The following is an 18,357-nucleotide window of genomic DNA, read 5'->3' as shown; positions in this document are numbered from 1 at the left end:
CGCAAAAGACCACATAATTCTCTTCTTTAATTTTAATGCTAGACAAATTCTATCTTTATTTACCCAAAGCTGAAGCAAAAGACTTCCTTATTAACGTGTCATTTTTCACTTTGCATCTATTTTCGTGTTGTTTTAACGTAATGTGAGATTTATACAGTCATTTAGCTTGTGTGTAAATTATGAAGCATAATAAAAGAAACACAAACTCAGCAGGCAGAGAATATTTAACTTTTCAAAGTACTTTCTGTATGTGGGTTACATTTTTAATATTTTTCTCACTTTTTAGCTAACAGGAACACTACAGTCTACCGTCGAACGCTCCCGAGTTAACTGTGACTTGGGAACAAAGCTGATCCACCAAGCTTCTACCTACGTTGCCTTGTAAGGTCTCTCCCAAATTTAAACCCTTTAAAATCAAGCACAATAGCTCTGTTCAAGTCCAAATTATTCCTGTGTACACAGAAAACGATTCATTATCCTTTCTTACAATTTCTATTCTATTGAAGGAGCAGTACCATTTTGAACAAAATTATAAATATCCAAAGATTCTCTTATGCCTAATTATGGCACCACGGATACTAATAAACATTTGATGAACAACAACTATTCCAGGTTTCATCACAACTCCCTAGGGTACCAAAGAAACTTAAAGGGCCAACAAGGAGGAGGGGGTGGAGATCCCGAAGACCAGTTCACTCCCAGGGCAGAAGGTGATGGAGCAGCAGAGCCTTCTAGGGACGAGTTTTCTGCCACATAGATGGGGAACATTTGTAATACTTACTAAGTAGTGTTTTTCAAAAGTTTCTACTGATGATAATGCTTCTTTGAGTTTCTTATAAGGACTCTGAGCTGTGTTGGCTTAAAAGAAAAGAAATAAGAGTCTTTATTCATGTTCATTACATCCAATCATATGAGTTCACATTTACCCTCAAATGCCAAGGTAGGTGACTCCATCTGATGCTTGTGGAAATGATGAACATGGCCATGCCACTGAAACTACACTGTTACTTATATTCCTGTCCAATTAACATATTCACGAAATAGTCTAAACTCTTCATTTAATACTTTTATCTTTGATTAAGACTAGAATTTTTAAAAGTACATATTACAAATCCTCCAAAGAATTAAATTACTTCCAAAATGATCTGCGGTGGTCTCAGGTTGAAACAGTACAATGTAAATATTACACATTTTCCCTGACGAATTCATTCAATTTAGTCGGAGTCCTCCCAGCTCATTAGGTATTCTTTACTTTTAGCAGCAGTTTTGCTAAACCATACTCATCACTACATTCACAGGTAAAAGAATGAGTAATGCTCCTTTCAAAGTGCTTTCTTACCCAGGAGTAATTTATTGAGTGAAAGGATTTGTCTGGCCATATTGTTAGAAAGACAGGTCATCTGGAATTGAGAGGGGATTGCTGCACTGGAACTTCACACAGGCTGGAAAGAGTCACGAGCAGCTCACTTATGCCTATTAGAAACTCAGGCACATTTGTAAAAATCCTTCCAATTTCCTAAATTATTTCTAACATTTCTTTATGTTATTAAAAGGTAAAACATCCTGTGTATTAATCCGGTCAGCTAATAATGAGTATAATTCCCCAAATAGTAAGTAATTACATTGGCAGAACTTTAGTTACCACATGCAGGTTACAACCAGCATATTCATTACTTTCCACAGTCCTGCTCACACAGGCACATCTCAGGAAGTACCTGTTTCAGGTCGCTCAGCTCCCAAACCCGCCAAAAGATCAACTGTCCTATTGAGGTCTTCTGAGTTAGGTCCTTTTTCGGACACAAGTCCACACAGATAGCCCAAGGACTTTAGCTGTTGAGATAAACCCACAATTTCAATTAATTTGCCATTAGAGTAAGCAGCAAATTTATAAATTTAAATATAAAAATTAAAATCCACCTAATTCTAAAAGAAATCTAGCTCTCCTATCCAAGTGATTCTTATCTGGATATAAAAATATTTCTTACTGGAGTAATCTCAAACTCACACCTTCCCTACACAGTAATTCTCAGAGTGGCTCTGCGGCTGGAATTCTCAGCTTACACCATTTACCTAGCTACATTCTCCCAAGCTTTCAAGGTCTCCCACTCAATCTGCAGCCCCGTGACCCCAACCCCAGCAGGCCATCCTGTCGCACACACGGGACTGCCATCAGTCACTGAAGCGGAAGCCACTCTGCATTTGTACGCAATGTTCCAGGCTTCACCCTTTTCTCTACCCTCTCCCCCCAGTTCCTGGCCTAGAACCAGCCTTTAGCATAAGCAAAGCAAGTGCTCGGTCTCTGCTGAATAAAGCAATACTAGCAGGGGAGCATCTCATCTGGGGCTGCTACTAGACGCCCTAAGTGCCGAGAGCGCCCGTGTGCTGATGGGTGGACAGCACTTCTTCACACAGCTTACTCCAACCGCCCCAGAGCACCGCCCAGGACAGCGCACACGCCTGCGCTCAGCTGCAGTTACCTTCTCCGTGGCATAGCTCCACAAACCCACGGTGTGAGCAATGTTCGAGTCTATCTGCGCCCGGTCACAGCAGCCCTCTATCCTCTGCAACACCTCCAGGCAGCTCAGAAACACCCAGCAGTCCAGAGCGCCAGGCGGGACAGAGACCTGGGAGGGGACAAGTGCAGGTGCGTGAGAACAGCACTCAGGGAAAGCACACACTCCCACACGTTCAAGCAGCGACCCAATCTAACGGTGCTGTCATCTGCAAAGCCACCGGGAGGATAAGGGGATGGCAACCAAAGTGACATCCGCTCACCTATGGAAAGGAGTGATCTGGGTCCAGAGATATTACTGGGTTTCATCTTTCTGATGACAATGAGTGACATGGCAGGGACACAGCTTTCAATAATGCATTTTAAAAAGCTTACTAAGAAAAGAAGCCTACAGAAAGGCCGACTCTCAGCACTTACTCTAAGTTTGAGAGATGTCACATCTCAGTTTGAACAACACATATTATGAAGGGAAGAGTGGCCTTTGCCAGGCAACCACTTGGTCACCTTTCAGAAAGAGCATGTTCAAAATGAGAAATCTGAAATATTGAGTAACTATTAGATGATATTCAGGAATTACTGTTAATGGTAATGCTCTTTTTTACAAACATAATCGCACCAAAAAAAATTAACCACAATTCCTAATTCCTATTTTTTTAGGTGTGAGTATGTTTGTAAAAAAGAGCTCCCGTTGCTTAGAAATACAGACTGAAATATTTACACACAAATAAAACATGATGTCTAGGATTTGCCTGAAAAATAATCCAGGGGAAAGTGGACAGGGACACAGATGAATTAAGAGATTGCCTGTGCACTGGCTGGTGACCACTGAAGCTGGTGCTGGGTACCCAGAAGTTCACCATATCATCCTCTCTACTTCTGTATATACTTGAGTCTTTCTATTAAAAAAATAATGTTACGGGGCTGGCCCCATGGCCTAATGGCTAGGTTTGGCACGCTCTGTTTTAGCGGCATGAGTTCAGTTCCTGAGCATGGACCTATACCACTCGTTGGTGGCCACGCTGTGGCAGTGACACACATACAAAATAGAAGAAGACTGACAACTGATGTTAGCTCAGGGCGAATCTTCCTCGGTAAAACAATAGTAATAACAATAATCCTATATTATCAGAAATACAAAAGCATCTACTGTATATGATCGGCTCTAAGATGCACTTTTTTTTTCACATTTTAGTATCTCTGAAATAGGACTGTGTCTCACAACTGATGGCATCTTAACCCTAACACTTGGCAGTGCTGACGGTGTTCTGGGTGGCACTAACATCGTGAGGTATCTTACGACTGGTATCCCAGTTTTGGTGAGATATGTTAACTGGTACTACTCAAAATGGAAACTTAAGAAGCAATTCTACATCACTTGACAAGTGAAGAGCTATATAATGCAGATAAAACTGACTTATGCAAGAAGGACTCCTTCAATGCACTCTGAGCACAAAGAAAAGGACGCAGAGCCAAGTGCAGAGAACGGAGAGTGCCATTAAATGTTCCCATCAAAGCTAAATTGCCCAGTTTTTGAAAAATGAGATAAACTACTTAGATCCTTTGAAAAGAATAATCAGCATAGAAAAAAATTATGTGATCAGAAGCTACTTTCATAAAGTGGTACAACTTTCTCACCTGGACAATGGATCAAACCCACAGGGATGTAGAGAAGAGCTGGTCAGCAGGACACAGCTCTGGGACCCTGAACAGAGCACGCTCCTCCCTCCCCAGTCAAATAGGGCGGGCTCTGAGCGAGCTGACCTCGCCTCTCCGCACCTCCAGGTTCCCAGGTGCCAGGCCATCTGGGTACTTTCACCTCACAAGACACCACCAGCACAGGTACCCAACTGTATGGAAACTTCTGCTAACCATGCCACCTCTCCCCAGGCTCACACTGGTAATCAGCCAGGGAGAATGAAGGGTGCATACCAAGCAGGGCTATACACAGCGCTTTAGGTTAAGAGTCTTCTGATTCAGACGAATCCAAGGAGGGGAAAGAACACCCAGGAGTCAGAGCAGGGAGTGCCATGGAGGGGAGCCCTGGAGCTGTGGGTATGAGCAGCCAGGTGCAGGCGGCCGGTTTCCGGGATCAAGGGGCCTGAGCCCCTGGGCGCTGGGCCACTCTCCAAACCGGCAGAGAGCCAAAAGCAATGGACCCGTATGGCACACATGTGTGCATGGAAGGAATCTAGAGACTCGCACCATGACGTAAAGCATGGTATTACTTTGTGGAAAGATTAGGGAATAGATCTTTTCTTGGTATGTTTGTTTTCTGCAAAGAGAAAGTACCACTTTGGTAAGTTTGAAAAATAGTGTGTAAAAAGTAGCAGCATCAGTCAGCAGTAGCTTTTCTAGGGGTAAAAAAAGAAAACCTAGGGGCAGGCACTGGCTGCTGCTGAAGTTTCAACTTCCAGTCTGGAGGAGGTCAAAGGCAGCAGGAAGAGGAAACACCAGGCAGGTGCCCACACGGAGACACAGATGCACGACAAAGAACAAAGGTGTGCCCCGTGACTCACAGTGCTCTATCCTATTACCACAGAAGCAGTGTTCGTTCTGTAACTGAAGCTGGAATCCTCCCCAGTGCTGCCTGGGGACCGCAGCCAGCCCCTCCTCTGGGAACCACAGCCCTCACAGTGCTCACCGCTCCCGCACGCTCTGGTTTCCACCACAAGTTCTGCTCAGCAGCTGTAGCGTTCTAATGGCCTCTATCGTCAGAGACTATCGCAGCTTCCTACATTTCCTGCTGCACACCATTTTAAATTTAAGTTTTTACTGAAAAACATCTGCATATTAATTGGTGTGTCCTATGGTGTCTATGTTTCACATGCCATTTACCTCTTACATTGCTCCTTTCTGTGTGTCTGTCTGTCTCGGCTCCCAACCAAAGCCCATGTAAACACCCCAAAGGGACCAGCTCTCCTGCTTCTTCCCTGCCCATCCCAAAGTCCTGACGGAGCTGGGCTCTCTGGCAGCCCAGAACTTCCACAGTGCAGCATCTGAGGCTTTTGGACATTCTAGTGAAACAAATGCATTTAAAACAAAATTGGAGTAATACTTTTTTCATTGATTTCATTCATTTCATTATTCATTTAAAAAAATAAGCTACAAAATACATATAGCGAGATACGTAAATGGTACAAATCCTAAGCTTAGAGCTCAATGAATTTTTACATATGTAATCGCCACTGACATCAAGAAACCAACCATTCCCGTTACCCTAGAAGGTTCCCTTGAGCCTTTTCCCAGTGAACACTCACCCCAAAAAGGAACGCTATTCTGACTTCTGTCACCACCAGTGACTTTTGCCTGACTGCTGAGCTTCATACAAACAGAATCCCACAGCACGAGCTCTTCTGCATACAGCTCCTGCTGTCCAGCACAATGTCAGTGGGATTCAGCCTTGCTGAGTCTATCAGCAGCTAGTTCTTCTTCCCTGCTGGGTATCACGCCTCTCTGCGAATATGCCACAATTTACTGATCCATCGCCCTGTTGGCAGGCGTTTGGGTTGTTTCCAGGGTTTGGCTACTCCGGATAAAACTATTTGCAATGCTGCCCCCTCCCTGGCAAGGGAGCCTCCTCAGACTCAGAAGGGCACGGGCAGGCAGCATCAGGGGCCCCTCTCCTGCAAGAATCCCGGCAGCAGCTGTGCAGGAGGAGGGCTCGGCACTGGGTCCCTCACGAAGCCTTGTGGCCCTGGGACCACCATCTCCTGTAACAGCCGCACGGATACCGCGAGGTAACAGCAGTTGCCACCAAGGGGGGCCTAGAACAAGGCCTCACCCTCAGGTGTCTGCAGTCTCCCAGTCCAGACACAACCCACACATCGAAGGCGATCTGATCATAAGCCATGTCGTCTGGGTCCATAGTTGCACCAACTTTATCTATTCCTAGGGAAACAGAGCCAGGAAATCAACCAAAGTCAGACCCTCTGCCAGTTCACAAGCTCCTCTGAACATTCCCGTGCTTGTCTTCTGGTTGGCCTCATTTTCTTGAGCACACACCTAGGAATGGGACTGCTGGGTCACAGGACAGGCACGTGTTTAAGCTTTAGCAGACACTGCCACAGAGTTTTCCCAAGTGCTTGTACAAATTTACACTTGTATCACTACATGCGAGTTCCAATTTTTCTATCTCCTCACCAACATTTGGTATTGTCGATCTTTTTTAATGTTGTTTTACCCATCATGGTAGAATCTGAGAACTTTTAAAGCCCGATAAACTTTGGAAAAGAGCGGCTGCACCGCAGCCATGGTAACAAGGAACCACTAGAAGCGGTTATAAGCCTGGTGTAGCGAAGGAGAGCTCACGTCAGTGAGCCAGTCAGGAGCGCCAGCCCCGGCGCCTGAGAGGCAGCCGACGCGGGATGCACGCACTTCATCAAACATGCCAGGAGTGCCAAGTGACCCACACATCTGCAGGTGGTGGCAGCTTGTGTCCCTCTGAAGGCCGCCAGGCCCAGAACCCCCTGCCGCCCAAACCCGACAAAGAGCCACTCTCCACGCCCCTCTGCGGGCCGAGTCCACACAGCAGAGCTGCAGCTCTGGCATCTCCTCAGCAACCAGGCGGTGGTCTCGGCGTTTCTTGATGACTCACATTCCCTACCAAGAAGGATGCTGAGCACCTTTCCACAGACTTCTGGGCCATCTAGAGAACCTCTCTTGTGAACAACAGACTTTTAAAACTAATTTCTTAATATACTATATTCCTTAGTTTTCTTAAAGCCCCTCCTCTCCTGATAGACTGCTATTATTCTTGTTTTACCATTTTCCAAGCCTAAAATTAAAGACATTCTTTTTATTCTTTCTTTTGTTAAACCTCCACTTTTTATATAACCCAAATAGCTTAAAAACACCGCGTGCTAAGTAAATCCTCGCATGCCCACCCCCGCTGGAGCCATGGCCGCAGCAGAGCATGGACCCTAGAGCCCCCTGCCAGTCGTGTCCCCTTCGCAAACCATCGCTGGTGGACGCCTCACAACAGACTGCTTTTGCTTAATCTTGAACTTCATATTCATGCAATCGAAATGCACACATTCTCTGGTGTCTAACTTCTTTAGCTCAGTTTCATGTTGGTACGATTCGTCCACTACATTCGTTTTCACTGCTGTATGCTCTTCTGCTATCTGAACACACAGCAGTAACTGCATCCCTTGCGTGTGATGGACATTTGGGTTATTTCCAGTTTCTAGCAATTATGACTAATGCTGCCACGAGCCTTTTTGCACTGTCTTTGAGTACACACACGCACACATCCTGTGTGCGCCAGGGGCTGACACTGTCGGGTCACAGGGGATGTCTGTGTTTAGCTCCAGCAGGTGCTGCCACACTTTCCAAAGCAGGGGGTCCATTCATACTCCCTCCTCAGTGAATGAGTTCCCTCTCTCCACCCTCACTGACACTTGTCAAGCCTCTCAATGTCAGCCATTCTGGGGGACGTGTGTGGGATTTCACAGTGGTTTTAGCTTGCATTTCACTAGGATTAATGAGATTAAGCACCTCTCACATGCTTACCGCCCCTTTGGACATCTTCCCTTGCCTCTTCGCTCCTGTGTCAGTCTTTCCTACCTGATCTGTGCGAGTTCCTCACATTCTCTAGATAAGAGCCTCGACTACACAGCCTGTAGACACACTCCTCCACTCTGTGGCCTGCCTTTTCACTCACTGAATGGTATTTACTGACCAAGAGAAGTTCTGATTTTCACGTAGCCCACTTTATCACTCTCTCCCTTTATGGGTAGTGCCTTTTAGTCCTGCTTAAGAAACATTTGCTAACCTCAAGGTCATGAAGATATTCTCCCATATTATCTTCCAGAAACTTTCTTGTTTAGATCAAAATTCCACCTGAAATTGTGGACAGTGTGAGATCAAGATTTATTTTTACATATATTCAGTTGACTCAAAACCATTTTATTCATTGAGCAAGTTTTTCTTGAATTCATTTATTTAAAATCTACCCCAACCGCCTTAGTTCTGTGCTTCATCCTTTCTCCCTCGGATTATGGCAGAAGTCTCCAACTCTTCTCCTTGCCCCACCTGACGCTTCGCTTCTCTCTGCCCTCCGCACACCAGGTCCTAACACCTTTCATGGCACCCCAGATTCAAACCCACAATGGCTCCCTACTAGCTGGAGAACAAAATCCAACCTTCGAGGTGACATACATTGACCCTCATGCTTCCCTTCCAAATCTGGCCCCCAGCACCTCTGTACCCTCCCCTCCACGCCCTACCTCCCCCCTTACATTCTACCAAGACCAAACTCCTTTACGGTTCCTTAAAGGTGACCAAATTGTCTCTACCTGAAATGCACTCTCACACTTGCCCCACGAGCCACATCCACCTGGTGAATTCTTCCTCAGCCTACTCGTTCCATCAAAATGCAAGCTCCACAGGGCAGGGGTCTGGTCTCTCTTGCTCTCTGCTAAAAATACAGCACCTGGAATACATGCTTGCTTGGCATAAAGGAGGCACTCAAGTGAACATCTGTTGAATGAGTGAATCTTTTAAAACCTGGCTCACACAAAAAGCATCCTGAGAAACCTCCCTCCCTCGTACCAGGCCCCGTGTAAATGCTTACTCAGCTGACCAGCGGCACCCGCGCAGAGCTGCTCTCCCTCCTGACGCTGCCCCTCTCCTGAACATTCCTCTCCTGGCCTGGCAGCAGCGTGCTGATAGCCTGCGTGCATGGCTGGCTCAACGCCCTCTTCTCTGGGTTTCCTGAGGGTAGTGGGCCCAGTCTCTTCCTCGTCCGTGCACCCTGTGTCCCAGCCCCACGCTCACAGCGGTGCCTGGCAGGCAGTTATCTGTCTCTGCAATGATGCCTGGCAGTCCTTTCCTCTAACCCTTTTTCTGCTTCCTGAGAGCCATCAACTCTTGCCGTTCTGCCTCAGCAACACCCTTCACATTTCCCTCCTCCTGCCCATTGCCACTGCTCTTCCAGTGCAGGTCCTCATGGCTCAATGTCACACAACAGCCTCCGCCTGCCCACGGAGGAGTCCGGCGGAGGGTGTGGTACACAGCGAGTACCTGACGACCCTGAGCTGCATTCCTGAGCCACGCCTCGGCTTTTGTCCTCTGTGGGGCCCCAACCTCAGAACACCAATCCCAGTGGGCCAGCCTGGATCACAGGCCTAATCTATTTCCTGCGGCTTAACCTGGAAGCTTCGACCACACGTGGCCCTTGTTCACAAACTGGCCGACTGGCTGGGATGGGCTCTGTGTGCAGCTCTGGCCAGTCTCTAGACCAGGCGGCTCCTCTGGGATGCCAAGGAGTCCTGCTCCTACTCGGCCCACCCTGTGTGCGAACACAGTCAGAACACAAGATGATAAAAACAAATCAGCCCTGAAGTGAACACATTAAAAAAAAATCATTCGGGCAGTCGATGAAACACACATATAATGGGCTTCTAGAATATATCTTCCTAATATTGTTCTACTTACCAATTTGTTAAAGATTAAAATATATACACATATTACTTTTTTTCTTACCAAAGATGCAGGAAAACAGGCATTGCTAGTATAACTGAGAATGGGACGATCTTTCTGGAAGGCAATTTGACAATATATATTAAAAGCTTTAAAAACATGTCTCCTTGAACTAGCAACTCTACTTGTACAAATACATCACATAAAGACGGATGTACAAGGACACACATGGCTATGATCACCAAGAATTTTAAAGAGTCCGAGTGTTCACAGCGGGATTGATGACAGCCTGCGGTTCCTCTACAGACGGAAAAGCCATGGGCCAAAAGGGACCTCTCGCTATTAGACTAAGCAATGAGACTTCCTTCTTTGTTTTTTGTATTAAATTTGTATTTTCCAAATTTATACAGAGAATATATTCACCTTGTGGTAAATGGAGGGAAAATTTTTAAATGTTGTAGAAAAAAAGAAATACTCTGCAATGGAGTCATTTGAACTCACACAAAACTGGTCTAATTTTATGGATGTTACTCCTTGATCTCTAACAGCCATATGGGGCAGGTACAATTTCCATTCTTATGGATTTTCAATCAGGGAGCTCACCTAAGGCTCTTAATTGGCACCCCCGGGGTGTGACTCCAGGCCCTACCACAAAGGTAGGGCTTGTTCCCACGGCATCTGGCCACCACACTGCCTCCTACTCTCAAAGAAGATACTTTAAATCAACTGATAAATCAACCAGGAAGTTACCGGGACATGCTTTACAAGCCATGAAAGTAAATATACACAGCATTTTCTGCTAAAGAAATGTCACAATTAGAAATGCACAAAATGGTTGCAATACTGAGGCTTTGGGCTTAAAATGGATTAACAAACATAAGTGTAACCCTAAAAGAACCACACGCAGGCCCAGTCTGCAGCTGGCCGAGTCCCTAGCTTCTGTCCCCACAGCTTGGCCCACGGCTGGGATGGCACCATTGTGAGCCACCTCGGCCCTGTGTGTCAGAACCAAAGCTCAACGCTGGCCTCTGGCCACTGATGGGAACATGAACAAGTATCCACCAGAACGCTAGCCTAGTCCCAGGGAAATGAGGCTACTCTCAAGCGTAGAATCAAACGTACAGAAAAAGGAAATAATTTTGAGTCTTTTGAATTTTGAATGTTTCTACAAAAATTTAAAAGAAACTCTAAGAATAAACTTTTTAAGTTAATTGACAACTGTAAAGCTTATTTCAAACGTAACAATCTTCCCGCACCAAAACGCCAGCCTACAGGAAGAATCGTGGATGAGAAAGTTGAGGGAATAATTTTGTGCTTCAAGCATCGCACAACCTCCACAGTCTCATGAGAACGCTGGCACCTGAGTTTACAGGGAACTCTCTGTCCTTTGAGAGGAAATACTCCAGAAGATGTTAACAAGGAAGGTCACGCTAAGACCTAACTTGTATGAAGGGCTGATGACGTGCAGGCACTGTGCTAACGCTCCCTGGACACACGTTATCTCATGGGTCCTCACAATCCAAATGGCAGCTACTGGTTTGCCCCATCTCACAGATGGAAAAGCAGCGCAAAGGGTAAGTCAACCAGTCAAGTCCTGGCGGGAAGGGGGGTGGGATCTGAGGGCAGACAGGCTGCCTCCAGAGACCACCCTCCCAGCCTCTGTGCTGGCTGTTTTCCTAAAACCTGACCCTCACAAAGGACACCTGACAACTGGACTCGAGTCACACCTTCAAGGAAAACACTTCTGAAGTGAAAAAGAAGTCACCAGTGGAGCTCTGCAAGAGAACAGCATTCACGTCAGCGTTGGTCAAACGAGAGAGCAAGACGAGAGAAGATCGTGCAGGCCTATCTACCCATGGGACGGGGGTCTGACAAAGGAGCGCGGCGACTCCAAGCCCAGGCAGTTTAGCAGGCAAGGCACATCCAAGAGGCCTAGCTACCTCGTCCACTAGGCTGACAAATGCAGACACAGGTGACAGCGCAGGCATACACGGCAACTAGCTGGTGGGGCATGAGGGGACAGGCACCAAGCAGTTGGATCATTAAGGAGAGAGACGGAGAAAGCGAGAAGTGGGTGGTGTGTCCTCCTTGAATTCAGCATTCAGCTTTGGTCAACTCATCTAAGAGGGACATAGCAGAACCAGAAAAGAGCAATAAATGTAATAGAAAGCAGGGACAGCCTCTACTCAAGGAAAGATCTAGACGACGATGACCATTTCATTCAGAAAGAAAAGAGCCAGGGGAAAGAACACTGCAAAGGATGTGAGGTGCACGCAACACCACAAAGCAGTTAAGAAGCCCTCAGTGCACGCCCACACAGAGCCCGAGAGCCGAGGGCCCAACCACATCACGCTGACACACTGCCCCTGAGCCACAAGCACCTCTGAGGCACCTGTTACTTGCACGTTTCTCTTTCCAGCCAAAAGGGTAATAATGCACCCGTGTGTATTCACTTCCACAATGGCCCGGGAGGTCACAGAGCTCAGGGGACAAGCTAAGTCGGGCAGAAGGACCCACTGTGCACTGGGAGAGCTGACAGGTGGAGGCAAGTGTGCTGCTGGGCAGTGAACGAGGGAGACAGCTAACATGCCCTCCGGCAGCCCCACCTGCACTGTCTGGACAAGCCGGAATGAGAAGGGCTCCAGGAGGGGACAGTTGCAAGTGAGCAACGACATGAGAAGAAAAGGCACCGCCACCCCGACTCTATGCTGCATGTCCTGGCTGGCCTCCCAGCTCCATTTTCCACTTCCCCCTGCTGTCAACAGCTCCCCCGCCTCCCGGCCTCCAGAATGCCTGCAGGAGATCAGAGCAGAGGAGGAGAGGGAAGTGGTCGTAGGTGCCCGGCTCCTTCCTGCAGAGCCAGTAGCCCCTCAGCGGAGGGCCCAGCCCCTCACGGCAGCCCTCTCGGCCTGGCTCTGGCAACGCCTCCTCTCCTCTCTGCAGGCCAGCAGCCACCTGATGACTAGTCAACTTTCAAAGGCAAGAAAAAGAAGGTGAGAAAGATTCTTAAACACTCTTGAGTTTGTGACGGGCTGGGCTCAGCACTGCCCACCGTGGTTTCCCACACCTGCCTGAAGCTGAGCAAGAGCACTTCCTAATGAACCCCCCCAGGTCTCGCCATTTGAAAGTGCCAAGTGTGAACTGCTTGGACTCTAATACCCCAATTTTCCCCCAATCCACTAACAAGACTGAATCTCTAAACCAGGTAAAATCTCCAGACACAGATGAACACAGACAGCCCTGTCCTAGTAATGAACAGTTATCTCCCAGCCCCCTTGTCTGCCCAGCTAGGTCGGAAGAGCAAAAGCCGATTATCTAAATCTACTCAGAGGGAGCCAAAGAAAATCATTAGTTTTCCTCATTCACTTGATCAGATGTCTAAGGCAAGAAAAATAATTTGATAAAAATTCTTAAATTCTTGAGTTTATGCCTCACCTAGGCCAGGTATTTCTTATTTAGAAATTAACTAAAATAATTGCTCTTCATTTGGTTAAGAAAAAGTTTAAATCTCTTTAGATTATTTCAAACCAAGTGTTGAGCCTGTTATTTAGTATTCTAGGGTACACAAAACAGACGCTACTAAGTTACAAACGACTAGCCCTCCCAAGGGTGCAGCCAATGCGGTTAAGGTGCCCTCACCGTCTAAGGCCTTTAGAGAGGGCCCCCGGGAGCCCTGGTGTGGAGCACAACAGAAGGGACACTGCCCTGGCTTCGACAGTCGGGATTCTGTGACTAGTTATGTCACGGGGTAAGTTACTGACCGCTTCCAGACCCACTCTCCTCATCTGCAAAATGGAATAGACACCCGCTGGGCCTGTGACCAGGGGACCGGGGCTGTGGGTATCCATGGATCCTCTGAAGCTACACGGAACATTTCCTATGTGCACGTGTGCGTTTCTCTGGGTAGACAGGTCACTCAAACAACAGAGGTGAGAACCGCAGACCAGACAGTCGTCAAAGTTCCCCTACCTCACTCAAATGCTCACGACTCATGGGAGTAAAGGAGCTCAGGAGCCCTGGGGCGAATGAAGCTTCAAAGGCAAATATTTCCTACAGATAAGCAGTGTAGAGCCTCACTGACTGGCTCTTTCACACACACATGCACACACATACTTACAATGTCCCTTCCATTAAACTTCGTGCTACTGATTAATGTGGCACAGCCTGCTGCGTGTCACTCACATTGTTACCCGCATGCTCATGTGCAAAATGAAAAGATAGTTCTGAAAGAAATGTCTACCTACAAAACCTAGTTCTGCACGTCCATGAGGTGAGTAATCTTGATCAGAGAAGACCAGCTCCTACGGAATAAGCCAGTTATCTTAAAAAGTAATTTTAAGAAACTGATCTAAGAGGCTCGCTTTGGGCCAACAGGAACTCCACCATGCTGAGAGCAGAAATTATATTTTCAAGCAATTAATTAATCAATGTACAGAGTAACTACACAAATAATACGCTAAAAATTAAAGACATTTCAGAAAAAGAAAAATCCTTCCTAAGCACCAACAGTTCAATGCCTGGGATTTCAAGGTTCAGAGTTTTCTGTTTGAATAATGAAGAAACGGGTAAATTGGGAAAAGAGACGACTCACTTCCAAGAGCTTCAGCTCCTGCACACAGCTGTGCAGCAGCTCTAGGGCGCGCTGAGCCACCTCCCACGGCCTCTGCAGGAAGAGGAGCAGGGTGCACTGGCGAGAAAACAGGTAACTGCGCAGATCTAACAGGGTGGCTTCTTGCCTCTGTATCAATTCACGCTTCTCCATATCTATGGGCTTTCGGAGGATCAATCCATTCCAGCTCTTCACCGGCTGGCAGAAAAAAGTCAGCCAGTTGGCACCATCTAAACAAACACACATCATGAAAGGCGCTGACTAAGATTACTTCACCTTCTGAGAGTCTTGCTCAGGACTATGAGACCTCGTATACCAATGGGCAGCTTAACAGTCAGTTGCTCCCTAGCCGCTGGCCCGCCCCCCTTGGTCTGGCGTGGAACTGGGCTAGTGATGCAGGCCTGGGGTAGTTACCACAAGTACACCCACTTAGTACTCGGCATTTGATGATGAGCACAGGGACCATGCCCAGGTCAGGAACAGCTTGGGAAGCAATCAGAGTCAGATGGGTTAAGTGGTCAGACAGACCTCAGGCTCTGTGGTCAGTCAGCTCTGAGAAGGCTCCAGGCCTGGGCCGGAGCATGCTGTGCTAGCTCACCTCTACCTGTGTGCTGGAGAGCAGCCTGTTCACGGGGCCATGCTGGTCTTTTTTGCCTTCCTTCGTCCCACACTTTTCCTTACTTATTTAAGCCTCACGCTTGTCGCTAACTCAACCACGTCAACTACCTGAGTCATGCTCCTAGAGGAAAGGACAAGGAAGATGTAGACGTAGGAAGAGGAGGGGAAAAAATTCTTGCCTATCAAAAATTGCCAACAGGACTCCCCAATTCTAACTTATTGTCTTAAGACTCAAATATGATCTTAAAATAAACATAAGAATCTACAATAACAAGTCATTCGACATTCATGAAAAAAATGTTTAATCCATTTTTCTGACTCCAAAAAGGAGGTTATCATAACCATGTCATTTGATGTTCCTATCAGGAAGCGACTCCATATTGGCATACTGACGCTACTAAATAGCTGAAGGGGCAACTACAACTAACAGCATCCTTCATCCAACGGAACGTACACTCAGAGCTATTTACCTGAAGGCTGAGTGAGGCGCTTCCCCACCCCTCAGAGTCCCTAGACCAACGCCCCGTCCTCAGTACTCTCCCGGCTCACTGCCATGTTTCGTTCAGGCCTCAGTCCAATGCCGCCTCCTCAGAGAACCTCTCAGACCGTCCTGTCTGAATGAGCCAGCACCTGCTGTCACTCTAGCCCCTTCCCCTGGAGGCTCTTTTGCAGCCTGCGCTTAACAGTATTAGTGAGTGACTTCAAGTTATACGTGTATTTTCTTTGCCTATTCCCCCTTCACGTAAAGTCCATGAAAGAAGTGATTCTGTTTTGCTCCCTACTCTATTTAGAACAGTGCCTGGCATAGTGGGCTCTCAATAAGTGTTTGTTGTATAAATGAACAAAAATGAACAATTTTATCATTTAGCTGTGAAAGGTGGTCCAGGCTTACTCCTAGATTTTAAATTGCCCCAGATTTATTTTAAAACTGAGGGAACAAAGAAATTATGTGAAATATAATGTAAGAAATATGTAAGATATTTAAAAGATATATATGTATAGTATGGATATGTAAAATCTAAGAAATGTAATTTTACCTCTTCTAAAATTTTTTTATTTTGTTAGTAAATATTTTGCTTTGGTTATATGTTTATATTTCTGTCTTAGCAAAGTAAGGGATCTAAACCTGAACTTCATAACCATTGGTTTGGAGTGGGACCCAATCAGTGACATTTCATCATCATCTCCAGAACAAGGACAGTGTCCCTGGCTCAAGCTGACTGTCCCAGCACCTCATCTTCCCACAAGTTTTCTAGCAGATGTTATGGTTCCTTGAGATCAGCCCTTTCTTCAGACACTGGGACAAGGGTTTTCAAAGATGGCTATGACAGCACTGCTTGTGGTGGCAGGAGCGGAAACAACCCAAATGTCCAAGACCAGGGGATGGCTGCACGCATGTGAACAAATCCACACTGGGAAGCACTAGGCAGCTATGAACAAAGATAACTCAGAAACTGACCTGTGACCTCGGAGACACGCCTGTGAGGGGCTGTCAATAAGAACAGGCTACAGACAAATTTCTATATAAAACGATGCCATTTCTCTCAAAATAAATGTCAACCAACAAACAGGACAATTATAAACTTTCTTTGTATATGGTTTCATTGTACTAATTTTGTACTTTTAAAAGAATTTAAGACATTGTTTAAAAGTTTTAAAAAAAGATGAATACCCATTACACTGGTGTCATAGAAAACTCACTGCACAAGCGCTCCAATATTACAAAGACAGCCTCTCAGGAGAAGTAAGACTCCCAGGCTTGTGCTGGCGAGGGGCCCGGAAGCAGGGGCGTCACCAGCACAGAAACGACACTTTATGCCTGAAAAACGTCTTAAACATTTCATTACTTAAGATCCTTCTCAAAGTCTAAGTGACTAATTCCTAATTCTCATTTCATTTCCTACAGGAACCGTTCCAGTTCCCATAGGAATCTACATGATTCGTATAAAAACATCAAATGATTTAATCATTGGTTAAAGACATGGCAGTTTCCAAACTACTGAAAAGTGGGAAAAACTACGCTGAGAAAAGAATTTGCTTCCGAAACTTCACTACTCACCCCCAGCACCAAAGTTGACAACATACTGAGAAAACAGGGCGTCCAGCTCATCATACTGCACCAGGGCGTCTTCAAACTGCTGCAGCATCTCAAAAACAAAGGCAAGTTCCTCCTGTTCACCAAAAAAAAGTTTTAAAAAAGGCAAAAACATAACTCAGTTTTGTGAAACAGTACGTAGCTACTGCAGATTACACCAGAGGAAAGCAGGCAGCATTGCGAGGAACGCTCGCACAACGCTGAGTGACAATCCACTCGGTGACCACAGCACGGCAACACTCACGCGCGCCCAGAGAGGAGGCAGGAGAGAAGTGGGAGGAGGCCAGCATGACTGCTGGAGACCCTCCATGGCCCAGCAGCAGCACGGGACACGCCAGTTCCCCTCTCATCCTTGCTATCTCCCTTGCCATCCCAGACATTTTTTAACTGGAATTCTTCCATACGGAAGAGCTGAACCTTTGCCTCCATTTACTTATTTAACCAACGATTTATTTATAGCCATGCAGACTCATGGATATTAATTTTATTCCATGGGTTAAAATCCAATTCTATCGTTATTTATTTTGTTGCACCAACTGCCCCAGCTTTGGCCATTAGGAGGCTCCTTTAGGTGCTGCTTACGCTCTTTGACGGACCTCCATCTCTTCTTGTGCACTTACTTCTTTCTGGTTCTACAGCATATTCCAGGTCCATCTTGAATTCTCCTTGCCCAGGCCCAGAATCAACTACTTCTACAGGGAGCCCTGGCACCTTTTATTGGAGAATGGAGTTTGGAAACCAAGATCCTAACACTAGGTGTGCTCATTGTTACTGGAGTCATTTTTTCTAGGCACGATCAAAGGACAGAGTAAAGAAATATATGTACGTGTGCCAACCCTCACACACACACATCTATATTTCTGAATGTATCTGTCTACCTATCCATCTATCTATCCATCCATCCATCCCACCATGGGTTCACATTGATACGTCAGATTCTTATCCAATTCCACTGGGTTCATTTAGACTCCCCCTTTCTTGTTTGTAACTCTTAGACACTAAGTTTACTAAGCTTGAAGGGTGGAAAGACAGGGCAATCTGGAAGGTCTGTAATGGGTCAATCACACGGAATTGTGAACATATTCCAATTCCCTACGACTA

General features: G+C 46.3%; 1 protein-coding gene across 9 annotated transcripts in view; it reads right to left on the bottom strand.

Annotated features, from left to right (window-relative positions):
- TRAPPC10 (trafficking protein particle complex subunit 10) overlaps nucleotides 1–18,357 on the bottom strand; it is a 102,128-nt gene that overhangs the window by 39,628 nt on the left and 44,143 nt on the right. For 4 of the 9 annotated variants that reach the window (XM_070489025.1, XM_070489026.1, XM_070489029.1 and 1 more), the window contains 6 exons: nucleotides 17,221–17,332; nucleotides 14,526–14,773; nucleotides 14,179–14,235; nucleotides 2,478–2,624; nucleotides 1,716–1,830; nucleotides 782–858 (listed from right to left, as the gene is read on the bottom strand). In XM_070489025.1, the coding sequence (XP_070345126.1) occupies nucleotides 782–858; nucleotides 1,716–1,830; nucleotides 2,478–2,624; nucleotides 14,179–14,235; nucleotides 14,526–14,773; nucleotides 17,221–17,332 (756 nt within the window). The remainder of the gene's footprint in view (nucleotides 1–781; nucleotides 859–1,715; nucleotides 1,831–2,477; nucleotides 2,625–14,178; nucleotides 14,236–14,525; nucleotides 14,774–17,220; nucleotides 17,333–18,357) is intronic. The other 5 variants (XM_044751054.2, XM_070489030.1, XM_070489027.1 and 2 more) reach the window with 3 other exon arrangements.

The sequence above is a fragment of the Equus asinus genome, chromosome 18 (assembly GCF_041296235.1).
Source record: "Equus asinus isolate D_3611 breed Donkey chromosome 18, EquAss-T2T_v2, whole genome shotgun sequence".
Classification (NCBI taxonomy): Eukaryota; Metazoa; Chordata; class Mammalia; order Perissodactyla; family Equidae; genus Equus; species Equus asinus.
Note: the sequence above shows the minus strand (reverse complement) of the source record. Positions and strands in the feature narration are given on the sequence as shown.